General features: G+C 36.6%; 1 protein-coding gene across 1 annotated transcript; it reads right to left on the bottom strand.

Annotated features, from left to right (window-relative positions):
• Positions 1 to 5285: 5285 nt before the first annotated feature.
• LOC146955169 (uncharacterized) lies at positions 5286 to 16211 on the bottom strand. The gene is made up of 9 exons (XM_085720447.1): positions 15645 to 16211; positions 14179 to 14322; positions 12819 to 13196; positions 11007 to 11111; positions 9718 to 9858; positions 8187 to 8390; positions 7813 to 7905; positions 7614 to 7725; positions 5286 to 5833 (listed from the first exon to the last, which is right to left on the bottom strand). The coding sequence occupies exons 1-9, from the start codon at positions 16083 to 16085 to the stop codon at positions 5790 to 5792; spliced, it is 1662 nt and encodes a 553-aa protein (XP_085576573.1). The 5' UTR covers positions 16086 to 16211; the 3' UTR covers positions 5286 to 5789.
• Positions 16212 to 18745: the final 2534 nt, after the last annotated feature.

Raw genomic sequence — 18745 nt, 5'->3', positions numbered from 1 at the left:
TGGGTAGAAAAGTATGCACGGACAAGTCAAATGATCAGACAATGCTGGTACCAAAGTATACATCTTCTGATGAGGACCTTAGTTGGGCAACACGTGGTTTGATTGGAACGGTGATGGATGGGGCGCCAATACCTTTAATTCAAAAAAGAGTGGTTGACGCGGGTTTTAAAGATATTGATATTATTCCACTTGGCGTTGATAAGGTGTTTGTTCATTAGATGAACGACATTAATGTTTCCAAAGTTGTGCAATCAGCGAAACAATTTTTCAACATGATTTTTTCTTCATTGGTAGGATGGACGAAGGAGGTGTTACCCTTTCAGAGAGGAGAATGAGTCCGCTTGTATGGAATTCCACTTCATGCGTGGAATGAAAATTTCTTTAAATTATGTGTGATGGAGAGCAGAAGGTTTTTGAAAACAGACAATTGTTCTTTGAATAGAGAACGGTTTGACTATGCACGAGTTCTGATAGCCACATCATCTTTATATGTTATAGACATGTCTGCAAAAATTATTGTCGACTGGTCGGAGGTGGACATTAAAGATATTGAGGAATATGGTTTTAATATTGGTGATGACGTCTGTCTGTATGATGAGGATGAAAAATCAGATTCTTCATCTCAAAGGAACGATGTTGGTGATGAAGTGTTTGATATTGATAATGTTGCGAACTTGACGGATAAAATAGTTAATGATCTAGTTCAAGCTGATGATGTTATTTGTAAAAATGCGGATGGGCCGAACATGGCAGATATGGAGACTACAGCTTCCAACGTAAGGCTGGAGAGTCCTATATCGGTTCAAAAAATGGCTGCACTTTATGAACAGCAGTTGGAGCGTGAGTCCTTGGACGGATCTGCTGTGCCAACGCTGAATGATAAGCTGAAGTCAGGTAAGGGACACTTGGAAACAATCGACGGTGGTATGCAACATTCAGAGGCCGACTACAGTAAGGTGGATGGTGATGTGATACCTCCTAAAGGACGTAATCATTTGCCAAGAAGTTACACGAAGGAGCAAAGGTCTTTAAACTCAGGTCCGTGGAGTGTGGATTGGATACGGAATATTCAAAAAGGTGATGTTGGCCTCATTTCATCTAAAACCAAACGCTTTAGTAAGGTAGGGAAGGTTATAGGCCGAAGGTGTGAGAGTCAAAAGAATAAAGTTACAAAGAAAAAGGCAAGCGGTGTGCTTCGTCACCCGGTGCTTACTTTGAAAAAGGTGGCGAGATTACCGAGTAAAGATAGAGAAGAGGTTATGAAGGTGTTACGCGGTTCAAAGACAATGAAAGTTATGAATCAAAAAATCAGCAATCGGAGGCGTCAAAGGGAGAATATTCTTCGGTCTTTAGAAACGACTACTCATACTTCAACTTCTCAGTCGGGTTCGGTGGCTTCAGTTAATAATGACTGGAAAAATTGGGTGGTTTTACGAGGTAATGAAGAGACAAAGGCGGATGACATTCAGGGTATAGGTAAAACTATTGGAATTTCTTTTGGTGGTAATAATCATAATAAATTTAGTATTTTGTCTCGGTCTAAAGTTGTGGGAGATGGGATAGGGCCAGTTTTGACTCCGGTGGAGGTAGTGAGGGGCGAGGTGGATGGGGGAGAGTAGGGGAAGTTCCGTGGTGGTGGGGGGTGTGCGGGGTCGGTGTTTCTGATGAAAATGGTTTCTTGGAATGTGCGGGGTCTAGGGAGTGCTGAGAAAAGGAGGGAGGTGAGGCATTTGGTGGGGGAAAAAAAGCCTTTAATTGTATGCTTACAAGAGACAAAATTAGCTGTTTGTGATGATAATTTGTGTTTGTCGATGTGGGGTGATCCGAAGCATGCTTATTCATACAGGTCGTCAAGGGGGGCTTCGGGGGGCTTGTTAATTATGTGGGACACTATGGAAGTGGAGGTGTGGTCGACAGTTAGCCAGGATCATGTGCTTATTATTCATGGTAAATTTATACAGACAAATGAGACGTTCTACTTATTTAATATTTATGCTCCGTGTGACTCTTCGACAAAACAACAGTTATGGGTATCCTTGTCAGAAAAATTGCAGATGTTGAGGGGTGAGAAGGTGTGTGTGTGCGGGGATTTTAATGCAATTCGTACTGTGGATGAAAGGCGGTCTTCTAGGGGGTGATGGTAGTGCAAGAGACTCCTCATTTCAATCAGTTCATTGACGAAAATGGGTTGATAGATTTGCCTTTGTGTGGTCGTCAGTTTACTTGGTATAAAGGGGATGGTACTTCTATTAGTAGGATAGACCGTTTTCTGCTCTTTGAGGATTGGTGTCTGCAGTGGCCTAATTGTCTTCAGGTGGCCCTTCTTCGGGGTCTTTCCGATCATTGTCCGCTTCAATTGTCTGTTGATGAGGAAAATTAGGGTCCCCGGCCGACAAGAATGTTGAAATGTTGGCAAGAGCTGTCGGGGTATAAGCAGTTTGTGTTAGAAAATTGGCACTCTTACCAAATTACAGGATGGGGCGGTTTTGTGCTCCGAGAAAAATTAAAACTGATAAAGTCAGGTTTGAAGGAGTGGCATTCTTTACATGTGAGGAATATTCCAGGTAAGATTGTTGCTTTAAAAAATCGGTTGTCAGAATTAGATGAAGACGGGGAGGATGGTGGTTTGTCTTCCGATGAAGTTTAGGAGATGAGGGATATAACGCATGAAATTCATTCATTGTCACGTGTTGATGCGAGCATAAGCTGGCAACAGTCAAGACTTCATTGGTTAAAGGATGGTGATGCAAATTCAAAGTATTTCCATTCAGCTATTTCAAGCCGGCAGCGAAGGAATGCAATTGTTTCTCTTATGGTGAATGGTAACTTGGTGGAAGGTGTGCAGCCTATTCGGGATGCAGTTTTCAATCATTTCAGAGATCATTTTGCAACTCAAAATTTTATAAGACCGGGGGCAGAAAATTTACTCTTCAAGAGCTTAACTTATGCCGAAGGAGGTAGTTTGATAAAGCCGTTTTCGGAACAAGAGGTGAAAGCAGCAATTTGGGACTGTGACAGCTATAAAAGTCCCGGACCGGATGGGGTCAATTTCGGTTTCATAAAGTATTTTTGGGAAGACATTAAAGGTGATGTGATGCGTTTTCTATCAGATTTTCATCGAAATGGTAAGTTGGCGCGAGGTATCAACTCTACTTTTATAGCTCTTATTCCTAAAATTGAAAGCCCGCAGAGATTAGATGATTTCAGACCTATTTCTTTAGTGGGATGTCTGTATAAAATTTTATCCAAAGTGTTAGCGAATCGGTTGCGTTTGGTTATTGGAGGTTTGATATCAGAGACTCAGTCAGCTTTTGTGAAGGATCGACAGATTTTGGATGGTGTTTTAATTGCTAATGAGGTGGTAGATGAGACTCGTAAGACAAAAAAAGAGTTGATGCTTTTTAAAGTTGATTTTGAAAAAGCATATGACTCGGTAGATTGGGGGTATTTGGATGTGGTTATGAACAAAATGGCGTTTCCGGTCTTATGGAGAAAATGGATAAAAGAATGTGTGTCAACTGCAACTGCTTCAATTCTGGTTAATGGAAGCCCTACTGATGAATTTCCGTTGAAAAGGGGGCTAAGACAAGAGGATCCTCTTTCTCCTTTTATTATTCTGTTAGCAGCTGAAGGTTTAAACGTTATGATGAAGTCTGCTGTGGAAAATAATTTGTTTACGGGTTATGCGGTTGGTGCATCTAACTCTGTGGTGGTGTCCCATCTGCAGTTCGCCGATGATACGTTACTTCTGGGTAATAAGAGTTGGGCCAATGTTCGAGCATTAAGGGCGGTGTTGAATTTGTTTGCAGATATGTCAGGTTTAAAAGTAAATTTTCATAAGAGTTTACTGGTAGGAATTAATATTGGGATCTCGTGGTTGACGGAGGTGGCATCTATTTTAAATTGTAAGGTGGGTAAAATTATGTTTCTGTATCTTGGTCTCTCAATTGGTGGTGATCCTCGAAGGTTAGCTTTTTGGGAACCTATGGTGTCTACTATTAGATCTAGACTGTTGAGGTGGCAGAGTCGCTTTCTATCTTTTGGGGGTCGTTTGATTCTTCTCAAGTCTGTCCTGACCTCGCTTCTTGTCTACGCTCTTTCCTTCTTCAAAGCTTCGTCAGGTATAATCTCTTCCTTTGAAACTTTATTTAAAAAAAAAAATTTGGGGAGGGAGTGAGGATAACAGGAAAATTTTCTGGATTGCTTGGAGCTCTGTTTGTTTAGGTAAGGAGTATGGAGGGCTGGAGGTGAAGAAGTTGAGGGAGTTTAATATAGCCTTGTTAGGTAAATGGTGTTGGCAGATGTTGGTGGATAGAGGTGGGTTTTGGTATAGGGTGTTAGCGGCGAGATATGGTGAGGTGGCTGGAAGGTTGGAGGTTGGGGGCCAGAGTGTTTCTTCTTGGTGGAGGGAGGTAGTGAAGATTAGGGATGGGGTTGAGGGCGCAAATGGTGGTTGGTTTGGTGAAAGGGTATCGAAGGTGTTAGGTGATGGGAAGAACACGTTCTTTTGGTCAGATAACTGGTTAGGAGATGTCCCTTTGTGTCGAAGGTTTAGTCGTTTGTTTGATTTAGCGACAAATAAATTAGTTACTGTGGCCGATATGTGTGATCACGGCTGGGAGGATGGGGGAGAGGCGTGGTGTTGGAGGAGAAGATTGTGGACGTGGGAAGAAGTTATGTTAAAGGAGTGTAGGGAATTACTTGATGGTGTTTTTGTGCAGGCTAATACTGTTGACAGGTGGCAGTGGGATCCAGACATACATGACGGATATACTGTGAGGAGTGCTTATCAGATTCTGACAACTCCGATTTCTTCAACTGTTGATGCATGTAGGGACCTCATTTGGCATAAGCAGGTTCCCCTCAAGGTCTCCATTGTTGCGGGCTTGAGGAGACAGCAGTTCACTTGTTTATTCATTGTGACGTGTTCGGTTCGTTGTGGCAGCAGATTAGGGCCTGGATTGGAGTGGCGGGAGTAGACCCACTTAACATCACTGACCATTTTCTACAATTTACTCATTATACAGGTTCATCTAAGGCTCGCCGTTCTTTTCTTCAATTACTGTGGCTTCTTGGTATTTGGCTGATATGGAGTGAACGTAACAATAGAGTATTTAAAAATGTCGAAACTCCTATATTACAGCTTCTAGATAAAAAATACACCATATGAAAAAATCACTCAGATCCAAAGATTCAAATATGCAATGATAATATCAATTTCAAACGGTGTCTACCATTGATTTGGGTCGGAGGTTAGAGATTGAAAACTGTGTGACGTTATCACAGCAAGAAATCTGTTTCCTCAGATATTATATATTTATGAAATTCTACGTTTGGGATGTTGGGGCGGTTCCAGACATCAACAGGAAGATTTTTTTTTTTAAAAAAAAGTGCAATAAGACAGCGTTAATTACACTTCTATTTACATTGGGTTATGTTAAAAATTTAAAAAAAAAAAAAAAAAAAAAAAAAAAAAAAAAAACTTCAATATTTTCTTGACAATATTCTTTTTTAAAAGGCCATTAATTTAGAATAATAAAATATTACAGCATTTACTACACAAAAATATCATTACAATCAGATAACTGATTGTATTTTAGTTCCATCCTGTGCAGAGTGATCTATCGGATTGCATAAGTAGGTGGAGCGCTCTAATTCATGTCATCTGATCTCAGCTACCTGTGTGACCGATGCAATTGGCAAGCGAAATTGAAATATCAAAAAGAAAAACCAAAAACTATCGCTCTTTAATGTCATCAAGTGTGTCATAGCATATCCTCTGCCGATGATTAATCCGCTTGCAGACAGTAAAGTTGACGAATATTCCCTGAAGCTGCATCATAGAAATAACATTAATATTAGCATAATCTATATGATCAACAAAATATTAGCATAATCTATTTGATTTGACAAACATTAATCAGAGCAACCATTATAAGCTCCTCCGTTAGCAATGTGCTGCTTAATCAAATTCCTTTTTGACTAGATGCTGTTAATCTACATACAAAATACTCTTTATTTTGACATCAGTTAAATTATTGAATTTTTCGTTCTTTTATATTAAAAACTACTTTTAGAGAAATTATATAGTTATGTGTGTCTGTATTAGGCATTGATGAGGAAATGGAATACAAATATCTTTTTTTATTTTACAAAATTAAAGATGGAGAAACTCGATTGAGGTGTGTCTGTGTGTATGCATATATATCTGTGTTATGCTATGAAGCACTAACACTGATACAAACACTAAACACACCTTCAATCTGAAGTGTCAGTGTTGTAGAGGTATTATGTATTCAAGAGGAAATGGAATACAAAAGGCAGAACTCCCAAGCTCAGATAATAACTCCAGCCTAAAACTGTTCTATTTCAACAACTTGAATAACCTCTTCTCTGTCACTCTTTTCCTATGTAACTGCACTCACTTTCATTTTCTGTAACTAACTTCCCATCTCAACTTCCAGCCAATCGGAACTTATAACATAGCTTAAGCATTGGACCCAAATTGAAATAAAAGACCAAAAGAACTAAAATGTTGGTCCTTGTAGTTATTTTCAGCTCGGTCCCTATACTTCACAATAATTTCCTACCGTTTTCTGTCATACAACTGTAGGAACGTTGACGATGATGATTTTTAATTAATTTTCGATTGATTTTTTATATTTTAATAAAATAATAACATTTATTTTTTAAATGATTTTTTATTATTTTTTAATTAATTCCAACTCACATATGCTCCATGTCATTAATAAGAATGACAAATCATCAAAATTGATGGGGGACTAAATCCAAAAAATGTATAATAGGGGGACCAAAATGGTGGTTTTAAAAATAGGGGGATTAAAATTTCAGTTAAGTTAAAATTGGGGAATCAAAAGTGCATTTATGCCTACAATTTAAACCGAGTCTCATTGAAAGAGTAGACACAAACAAAATATCGATTACATAACAATAAAAATGGAGAACACGCGGTGATAATTGGTACCGGTGAGGCCGAGACCCATTTGACAGTAATATTGACTGTTAGATGAAACTCAACAGATAATACAATGGTCAATAATGCGGGAAGTAACACAAGAACATATACATAGAATACTCTTCAAAACATTTGCATACAAGCAGCTTCATGTGGGTCACTCCAAATTCTGAGGACATTCGCAAAACATTCTTTACATGGCAAAAAATAGTATTGCTTGTATACGCGACAGTCACACAAGTTTGAACAAAAGACGTGACAAGGACTAAAAATAGCCATGTAGTCAGTCAGTCCTTGAAGTACACATTCCAAATTTCAAGGGTATTCATAAAAAATTAAAGAGGAAAAAATAGCAGTCCTTATATATGTTTGAGTAAAGTAAGTTTGAAAACTCCCTCCCTCAAACCCTAAAAAATTTATCCATCTCCATGAAGATAAGCACTATTTCAAATTACTAGATGCATTTATGCATATGCTATAATATTGTCTTGTAAGATGAAAAGTCAATATTGAATACATTTATACACAGAGGGCAATTTAGTAATAGTGTTATACATTAATTAGACTACCATTTTATCTTTATGTATGTGCAAAAGACGGAGAGTATAAGACATGAAAGCAAGGGAATGAAAGTTACCATATAGCCAGTCCTTGAAGTACACATGAAGCACAGACGATAATTCTTGTTTACGACTCTCTTCTAAAGAAGCTTCGTGTATAAGTTTCCTTATCTCTCCTAAATTATTTTGCTGAAAAGAATACACAATACTATTCAATTGAACCAGTTGAATCATACATAAAATTAAAATATTCGACAAATAACCTAGTAAACATACATTTTTATGTTGGGACGCCGCATATGAATCTGGTAATGCAAATGGGTTGTCTTTTGTAGATCCCGTGGACTCTCCTGCGAGCCAGTTTGGAATCTGCAGTCAAAAATAATAGAAAAGGAGCTTTACGAAAAATAGAAATAAAACATGATTTTTAAATTAGCTATACAGCGTAAAATAATTATATTCAAAAAAATACTTGAAAAAGAACAAAGAAAGATACATCACAACCCATCTTCATCCATACATCTTTATAGAACACAGTCACAAGATACAAAGAAATGAACGAACTCACCAAAATCAACTAACTTTTAGACAATACAAATCAAAACAGTCCATGTTAAGTCAGCTACAAGTATAACAGATAACAGACATACCACAAAATTTGTGAACTGATCAGGGTCCAGGCGTGTAGCAGACTCAGCTTGAACATCAGAGACACCAGCTGGATGAGATAATGAATCATGAGGATCAAGCATGCTCAAAGCCAGAGCTTCATCCCATCTGTTCACTGTGGGCAGAATTCCAACTTCACTCATGTGCTCCTCCAATTGGGGGTAACATGTGTTATACGGTGCAACCTAATAAGTTACAAGAGAAAATAATTTCAAATAATAAGTTCAAAAAGGAGAGTGAGGATTTTAGAGAAAATATACATACCCTTATCACAAGTTAATAGGATTATAAGCATAATTGCATAATTTTTTATTGAAAATATTGATAAAAAATAACAATTTACTGTATGTTTAACATAGACCGAAATGCTTATTCTTGCAGTGTGAAATACAATAACATTACAAGGCTGTATAGTGCAGTTAACCCTTTTATATTTCCCTTTCTTATATTTACCATGGGATTACATGTCAGGCCTCGTATGCTTCGTAGGGTCAGAAGTGAATAAAGATTATAACTTACGATGGGAATTTAAGTTGTAATCATCCCGCACGTGGTGGTGGGTAGAACCGTAGTAGCAAGGAAGGTGTGAGGTGTGGATTCTGTTAGACAAAATAATTCAAAGCAGAGAGATAGAGAGAGAAAGAAGGTAGGCAAAGTAGTAGAGTATGGCATTGGGTGGGTTGGCCTTTCGTAAGTAGTGTTGCTAACTCCCAAAACTACAATAAGATTGTATGATTTTGCAATCTTTTGCTAAATGAGCAATCCTGATTTTAACTAACTCGTTTTCAAGGTATTGTCACCAAATTACTGCAATGAAATGTGTTGTCACAAAATTACTGCGATGAAATGTGGAAACTGGTAGTTTGTTTGGGGTGTAGCTAGGCATGGCAACAAAACCCATATCCGTGGTTACCCACCCGAACCAAACTCAATTTGACGGGTTTTCCCCATTTTGACTGGGTATGGGTATGGGTTTGGGTTTTCCCCGATTCCAAAACACGGGTGTGGGACGGATAACGGGTATATAGGTACCCACCCCAAACCCATACCCAAACCCGTCCCGAATGCAGAAAACTATTTTATGTTGATATGTCATGTTATTTTGTTTAATAATTGTCGTGTTATAAAAACTACCATTGATATTTAAAGGGGCAACTAAATCAATCGATCTAACAAATGTTAAAGTGAGCATATTGTTGGATAATGCATTACAACATTTCTCTAGAGGTTGCAAAAAAGCTTCTATTTTTTATTAAAAAAATTATTCAATGTGGGGATGGGGCGGGGATACCCGAACCCGTTGGGGACGGGGTTGAGGTTCAATTTCTCATCCCCGTTGGGTATGGGTAGGGTAACGGGTAAATATATGACAATCGGGTATGGGGACGGGGAAGGTAAAACCCGTCCCCACCCCGCCCCATTGCCATGCCTAGGTGTAGCCCCTCCTTTGTACCAAAGAGAGATGTAGAATAGAAACAATAAAAACAGAGAGTGAATACAGAGGATGCTCACCTGCAATTTATGGTTATCACCAACCATAAGAGGTTGCTGGTTCACTCCTAAAAAGAAAACACATTCACGGCAGTTGGCAATACAAATACGTTTTGAGGCCACAATCACATGAACTCTTTCACAGTGTTCTACTCTCACAGCCTGTCAACAAAAAAAAAATGTGAAGATCAGCTTCAGTACAGACAATGAACCATCAGCTACTCTAATACTCAGAACAGAGACAGATTAACCATATCCCAAAACCTACCAACTCAATATCCTAATTTGAATGTTATAAACAGATATCATCACCATCAGTAATATAAATACTGCAGAGATGTATATATTTAAAAAAATAATTTGAAAATGAGGATGGAAGAGAATGTAGACTAAATTAAAAAATAGAATGGAAGAGAATGTAGACTGACAAGCTCAAAAGAATACGACATGCCAAAAAGGCCCATAAATACAATTGTTAAATTGTAACAGGCTACTAACAGCTCTTTTTATATTAACAGTGTGACAGATAAAACTACCTGATAGTGCAGCTAACTAATGAATGGCTATTAAGCTTCCTTCTAATGTGTGTGAGATAAAAACTACCCAATAGTTGGATGAGTCACTTTAAGAATCCAAGCTATACAATGGAGACTAAAATCATGTTAAGATATTGGTTATACAATACTAGAGCCATTAATGATAGTCCGGGTTGCATCAGTAAGAGAATTTTTAATCGAAAAGGTCAGTTCCTTTCCGTTAGGCATCTAATTAAGGAATTGTAGGAGAAGGTTCAGACAAGACCAAAACTGACCGGCAGTTTTGGGGCAGTTATGCTTATGTGTGCAGTTTTTTATAATGTGTTGAAAGTTATGTGTGCAGTTTTTATTATGTGTGTTTTATGAATTGTAATAGATAGGGAAGTTGTGGCTAAGGGAGGTCATTCGGTTATTTGGATAAAGGATTGGTAAGGAGAGACCAAGCTCTCTAATTCTTGGGAGAGACCCAAAGACTCTCAAATTTCTTGGGAATCCATCATAATTACTATTGATTTGTGTTGTGGTATCAGTTTCTATCACATTCCCATCCTCTTTCCTACTAGAATTTTAATAATCTGCAAAAATCTCGTTCATTTTAACTGGACAATTATCATATAGATTCATGGTCTTTAAATTTCACATTACCACTCAGGATGACAATATGACAACAACATAATAAAATATCATTTCCCACATTCCTGTTAGAAGGTAAATGCCATTGATGTTCGAATACATTATTAGACTCATTAAAAGCAGAAAACATATGGCATTTACCTTGCCAACTGCTCCAAGAACTATTGTAGCATCTGAGCATCCATAGACAATGGCATATCTTAAAGGTGCTAAGATATAGATGGTAGACTCTTGGCAGTTTAGAACCTGCAATGACAAAACACAACTTTAATAGCACGCCACTTTCCATAATAATCTCAACAGACATCTCAACATCCAAAACATGTGAAGAAAGATACATAAAGCTGCATATTAAGATCACAAAAGAACATTGACTACAGAGTTACTTAAAGGAACCTCTTACATTACCTAAGGATTCAACTATCACAGATGCTTAAGATGATGTGCAGGAGTGGGAAAATCTTATATTTCTCAAAAAAATAATACACACACATGAGTCAAGATCCGTTTACACCAAATCTCAACCATCTCTTTATTTTCATCTGAAAACATCATTCTTCGTCACACCCACCCAACAATATCCTTGTTTGTATCCCCATTCTACTAGTGGATATTGGTTTTTTTGTCCAAATGAAAAGGTGCACTTTTGCTAACTTGGACCTTCATGTTTTTTGTTGGTCTAAGTTAGCAAACCCCTATATATATATATAATGAATCAATTTTATGTTTTACCAATTTTATGGTTTTGGAAAGATGAAAATCCTTCAAATTCAATTGAATTGATAGTTAATTCTCCAGGATAAACAAATCCAGAATCGTTGTGGCTGTGTAATTGAGATCTAAGCAATTAATAGACACGTAAAGATGAAAATCCTTCAAATTCAATTGAATTGATAGTTAATTCTCCAGGATAAACAAATCCAGAATCGTTGTGGCTGTGTAATTGAGATCTAAGCAATTAATAGACACGTAAAGATGCTTCTATTGTTGCTCTTAATTTCAGACAGCAGATTGAGAATAAAACGACTGTGGCCAAAAGGGCAGTAAAAGGTCTAGGTGGGTCAATTTAACAAACAATTATAGGCAGTGTAATTGTTTGTAATTTGTGCCATACAAAAAGGCAAATATGTAGAGAACAAGATATCTTTTTTTTTTGTTACAAAAAGTTTAGGTGGATTCGGCTCCGGTCACCACCAGGGCAGGCCTCCGGGCCCAAAGGGCACTTACAAAGGTACTTACAGATTACCCACCAACACCGTCCTCACATCGGCAGCGAGAATCGAACACACAACCTTTTGAGGGGAAGTGGCCCGTTCCTTACCAACTGAGCCAACATGTGTTGGTAGAGAACAAGATATCTGGTACAACACCCTTTCAAAAAAAAAAAAAAAAAAAAAAAAAAAGAAGATATCTGGTACAACACAAGATATAAATTGAACAAAACTAATACAGACATGTATGTGAATATACATGTGTATGTGCAAACACTCACAGACATATATGTAATCAATTTAGTTCTGAAATTCATTGAGAATACATGTGTAAAACTAAGATGAATAAATTTCTGAAACAATACAAGAAAAAATTATATGAAGAGTTAAATAGCCTGAAGAGCTGTTATGGATTCAATTTCTTTAATTTTTCTTGCATATTTATATTCTCTAAAGTACACATTCATAACTTTATTTCCTTTATAAGGATAGATTTACTACCGGTGGTTTGGCTCAATCTTAGAAAACTAATCATGAGCTTCAGTCTATATAATATAAAAACCAATTGTATAATTATGATTCGGATATAACAACATTCTAAATTTCCTTTCAACTTGCCGCCTACTTAGGTTCTTTAGTTCAGACATTTGAAGGTCATAACTCTAATTGCAAGCGATTCAGCAACATGGAATCTGAAAAGATAAAATGTCAACATAACAAAAGAAGACATTTGGAAACAAACCTTAACAGAGGAACCTTTTATGTCAGATGCATGCTTCACATAAGAAGATTTAGTGATCCCTTCAATGGAACATGAATCCCTGGTACTTGATGACAACTTAACCGAGACAGAGCATGCATCAGTCATAGCAACATCTTGATCAGCGGCACTGGCTGGCCCATTTTCCTTAGCAGAAGTCCTTTCAGAAATATGTTCCAAAGCAGAAGATATATTTTGCATAAGCCAGTCATGAACTTGAGTAACAGGGACGGGAACCGCGGGCATCTCAGGATCCGAATTTGCAAAGAAAGGAGAAGATTGACTCAAACGATTTCCTTCAGCCTTATCGCCAAACTGAACTAGGAACCCAAGGTGCTCAAATCTATCCATAGTTAAAACCTAAGATAACGACGTCAGATAAGCGTAAAACTAAAAGGTCTAAAAATATAACACTAGTAGGTCTAAGAACTAAAAAAAGGTTATATCTAAAATAAGAAAATCAAGAGGATGAAAAATACATTAATAAAACATACAATAAAAAGCAAAAATTAAAAATTTCTTAACATTCCTTACTTAACATATTTTAACACTACATATCTTATCATATGCATTTCAATTGACTAAAGGATAAACAATTTGTCAATAATTGACTGTTAAGACAGTATGTCATGCCAAAATGAAAGGTGTAAAATGTTTAGCTAATGCTATGAAAGATGCATTATTGGGACAGTCGTAAGTCTTACTGTAACTCCAAATATCCTTAATTGTAATTACCAATAATATATGCATTGTCAAATGCATGTGAAACTAAATTTGAATTTATTAGTTTTTTTATTTCCAAACATCCTTATCCTAATTCCTGATCATATTAAAATAAAAGCTGTCTCATTTCCAAACAAAGAGAAATAGGTATCAATGGCAACAAAGTTGATGTCCGACATCCTTATCCTTAACAAATTAAAATAAAAGTTGTCTCGTTTCAAAACAAAGTGGCAACTACCAACCCGGCTATTCATATCAGCAACCTCTACTCTCCAGCACAGACATGCATATAAATCACCGTGATTTCAATTAGAGCACTGTGGGTCAACACATCTCAAACTCAATTGTACCAAAGCTTGTTACAACGTCATTCTTAATAACATGCCACTGATAATTGGGTATGAGTCTCAAAAATAAGGGTGAAGAAAGTATCACCCACATCATCCACTTCACTATCTAGTGAATACTTCTTGTGTTCACTAGATATTCATTATTTGTAACCAAATAAATGTTCTGCTTGGCTAAATATATATTCCATTTTATAGGGTACATAGGAAATAATCTATCCATGGTAAAATTACAAAAACATGAGTATTACAAAGTAAATTAACAAACCAACCTTTGATTCTTCGCCTTCCCCCTCCTCCCCTGGCTCGGCTAGAAGAGATAGAATGTTAGCCAGGTGCTTTTGCAGATAAGACAACTGATGTGCCTCTTCATCAGCCTGCGATGGCATAAAACGCCGACTATTGCTGCGCATAAGCTGCAAAACATTGAATTTGACACATCAATATTAACAAATTTCACCATCAACAGTATTAACGCCTCAAAATTAGCAAGCTCAAAATAGCTTATAAACTGTTGCAAATAGAATAAAATTAATGTTCCACTTTCCAAGTATAATTAGACTAGAAGTCACTATATCATAGGTTTCATTCTATTCTTAGACTCATTGTTTTAAATAGTAATTTTAATTCCTCTTCTCGTAAACTAATGTATATGAATAGATGGTTTTTCTGAGTGTACTACTCATTCAAGCATTCAAAAATCCCTATCACATTTACTTCTCAAATTCTTAAGTTAATCAAAAGCTATCGAAGAAAATTTCTAAGTAAAATATATTATATAGATGACAAATCATTTTTTCAGCAAACAAAAATCTTAAAAATTTAAACACAAGCTTGTTAGCAACTTCATATGGAAACATAAATAGGCCTTGTTTGGATAAACGATTTAATTTGCAGCTTATAGCATACTCCCTCCGGTCACATTTATAAGCAAAAATCACTTTTTTAGATTCATTGAATATTTGATGTATTTGATCTTTATATAGACTAGATACGTTAATCATTCAATGAACCTAAAAAGTTGTTTTTTGCTTATAAATGTGACCGGAGGGAGTAAGTGTTTATCATCATAATTTCTATACAACAAATAAAAAATAAAGTTAAATTGTTTATGTATAAGCTAAAAGCTGTTTTCATAAACTATCTTACAGAACTTGTGAATATGTCATAAGTTGTATTCATGTCACTAGTAAGCTCAAATAAGCCAATCCAAATAGTCTGATGAAACAAAAACAAAAAACTGAATCGCAATTGTTTAATTCAAAACTTAAATATATCACGATCCAAAGGACACAAAAAACTACACTCCTGGATAATTAAAGTTCGGAAACAAAAAGTAGTAGTTTTGCATTGGAAACAACAATTAGTAGTAGTTTTGCATTGGAAACAACAATTTTTGTAACTTCTAAGAAGTTGTTTTGCATCACTTTCACCACTATTCAACACAATGTTTCTATTTTTATTCCCTTAACCGATGCTACTCTTTAGCATTTTCCTTATAGTTAACTACCTATGAAACTGAAGCGTCCACGACCTTGATAGTAATTAAAGAAAATGATACAATTCAAATTTCAATTTTCAATGTAATCACATATGTCGGTGTCTGACACCGACACATAACACTGGACACACGTCTTCCGCATAACACTGGACACGTCTTCCATCAAAAGTGTCGGCATCACATACATTTACATTTGCATTGCAAAGATTGAAATGAGAATTTGGCAAAAGCACGCACCTGAAGAGGAGAGAGAGCAGAGAAGTAACCATCAAACGCAGAAGTAGAAGGCCAAACATCAGCAACAGAAGCAGGATCTTTATTCGAACGCGGAAGCAACTTTTTATACGATTGAATATAAAGCAACAAAATCAGATCACAAACATCACATTCAGCACCATCAACGACGACGTCGTTTTCATGGTGAATGACGGAGGAGAGAGTATCAAGGAGGAGTTGAGCGTGTTCGGTTGAGATCTGAAGCGAATCGGAGATTGTGGCGGAGGAGATGAGGTGGTTGGAGGAGGAAGCGAGGAGGGTTTGTTTGAGTGTGAGGAGGGATTGTGTGGGGTCGGAGAAGATGAGTTTTGGGATGGGGATTAGGCCGTGCTCGAATGGTTCGCGGCGTGGGTGGATCATGGTGGGAGCGTGTGATGTGGAAGGTTCTATTGGTTCTGTCATGGTTAGAGAGAAAGAGAGTGAGATTGGAGAATGGTGATGAGAGTGGAGGAGGGAGGGAGGGTGGGTTTGCGGTGTGAGACGCCGTGGAAGGTTGTGGTGGTGATATGGCTTGAAGTGGTTGGGTTGGATGGAACTATGTTTTGTTAATTTGTTTGTGATGATAAACACATTTTTCAAATTTTCACATGCATTAATTAATGATGCCTTAATGAAACTACTTTTATTTAATGGAAATGGAAAATAGTAGTACTAATCTCTTCTCCTTTTAGATTTTGGAACTGGTATATTTTAAAAGTTTAGATAAAGTTTTAATACAAAACTAAGTTTTTCATTTAATTTATTTTAAATGTAAACATTTTTTTTTTGTCTCTCTCCTAAGTCGTCACATACAATTCTAGTTTAATATGCGTTATTCAACAAAAAAAAGGTGATTTAGAGTAAATTTTTATCCAAAATCACACCTTTAAATTGTTCCTTTCGTTTTATTCAAGTAAGTGATTTTTGCATATATTTAGTTATTTTCTTTTGTGATTTCGTTGTCTTAGTGTGACGTTTTGTTTGTCGTCTTTGTATAAAGTTGATTGTTTTTCCCATCTTGTTATGATGTTTGTTCAGTTTAGATTGTCAGATCTGATCAATGACGTTGGTGTCATTAACGTTATGAATTATGATGCATATGGGTATTCCGGACACTTAAATATACTCATATTTTAAGTGATTTGTCCAAAGAAGATCAGATAATCGTTATGGTGAAGCTCCGGGATCGACGGTTGATATCACAGTGTTCCGGAGATGAGGAAACCAAACTTCATCGTCGGAGGAGAAAGTATGTGGAAGAGGTGGAAAGTGTGCGAAAATGGGTGAGAATGAAAGTGTACCTCAGCATGACGCTAATTCACGCTTATATAGTTGTGGAAAATGTTAACTGTCTCCGAGTTTTGCAGTGACGTGCACAGGAATTGACGTGCACCTTCATGGGGCTTCTCCGTGTGAGATAATGGCCTTAACTTTGAAGGTTTATGTACTTTATGCATTGGTCTTGTTGGGCTTTTTGCATTAGGCTTTATGTCGGTCTGGAACATGAAGGTTTATGTACTTTGCTATTTTTTGTTACTACATGGATGTTGTGAGTGAAATCGCACATTCATTCTTTTTGTTTTTTGCAGATTTGTATAGGCTTCTTGTTGATGCCAACGTAGTTGGGATTTCTCAGTCTCTTCATGTTGTTAAACTCATTCTTGGTTTATCTTATATATATATATATATATATATATATATATATATATATAGTCAGAATCCGTTGATATCAGGTGTCAAACTTTAGTTTAACACCAAATCTCAACCATCTATTTTTTAAAAACAAAAGCTTAAAATTGTTTACTAAATTAACTCACATGGGCCTTTCTCTCTGGAACACGCACACTCGTTTTTCTTATTTTTAACCATGGAAGAATGTCTTCTTATAGTTCTTAACTAATCGACTACTTCCTTAGTCCTTATTCATACCCAATCAACGCTAGGAACTCGTGCTTTCTGTACACCGAATATTGAATGTGAATTCAATTTAATTTATATAGTTATTCATTTTGTCAAACCCACAATTTTTATTTTATATTATGCATTCTGATATGAAATTTATTTTTATTTTATATTATGTCTTCTCACAATTTCTTTTGAGGGGTACATGAGTCGGCGAAGTGTAAACTACTCGTACTAATGTTGCAAGGAGAAGTCGAGACCTGGTTCGAGGCTCTACAACTTTAGTTAATCAACTCTTGAACGAACTTCCATATAAGCTTCATGACACACTTCAGTGATCTCGAGAGGGAATTCAGCCCCGACAGAAGACATGGGTCAAGGAGAAAAGCCTGTGGAATCGTTAATACCAACCTAAATCTTCAGGTGAAACAAAAATATTCCAATCATACACCTCTTATGGTTACCCGAGGTTGCATGCTAAGGGATTGCATCGATGCAGAGTTTAAAGAAAAAGGTAGCAAGCACCCGCGCAAGGTTCGTAGAAGAGCCTGGAGCAACATGGACCACTTCTTCCATTTCCATTGAGGTCAATGTCCCACAATAGAAGAATGTGTATAACTAAAAGATGCACTCAAAGATCTAGTACAAAGAGGGAGGTTGGGTAGGTATAAACTCAACAATGATGAAAGAAAACCACAAAGAAGCAAAAGATTAGGGTACATGGGTTGGGTCAACCCGGAAAACCCGGTTAAACCGATCCAAAAAAGTGGGTTGGGTTGGGTCATTGGGTGGGTATGGTTTTAAAAAATGTAAAAACCCATAAAAAATAATGGGTTTCAGGTAAAACCAGACCCTGACCCAAAAAACCCACTTACTCAATACTACCCATATTTTAATTTTTATTTTCATAGAAACGAAGGAGAATACCAAAAGTTTTTGTTATAAATCAAGTCTAGTTTTCAAAATTGATACAAGGTATCATCTATATTGAAAATTAAAACATGTTAGAGTTACAAATTAGGATGTTGCATTTTTTGGTTATTTTGATGCTGATGCAATTTTATGTCATGCAACTTTAGTTTGTTTCTAGTATTTTATGATGAAATTTATTATTTGATATTATCATTTATTATTTTATGATGCTGAAATATAGTGAAAATAGGTTACACAATTTTTTTTAA

The sequence above is a fragment of the Medicago sativa genome, chromosome 1, assembly GCF_051527215.1.
Source record: "Medicago sativa cultivar Bolivia chromosome 1, Bolivia_mono, whole genome shotgun sequence".
NCBI classification, from domain to species: domain Eukaryota; kingdom Viridiplantae; phylum Streptophyta; class Magnoliopsida; order Fabales; family Fabaceae; genus Medicago; species Medicago sativa.
The sequence above is the reverse complement of the archived record's forward strand: the minus strand, read 5'-3'. Positions and strand labels throughout refer to the sequence as shown.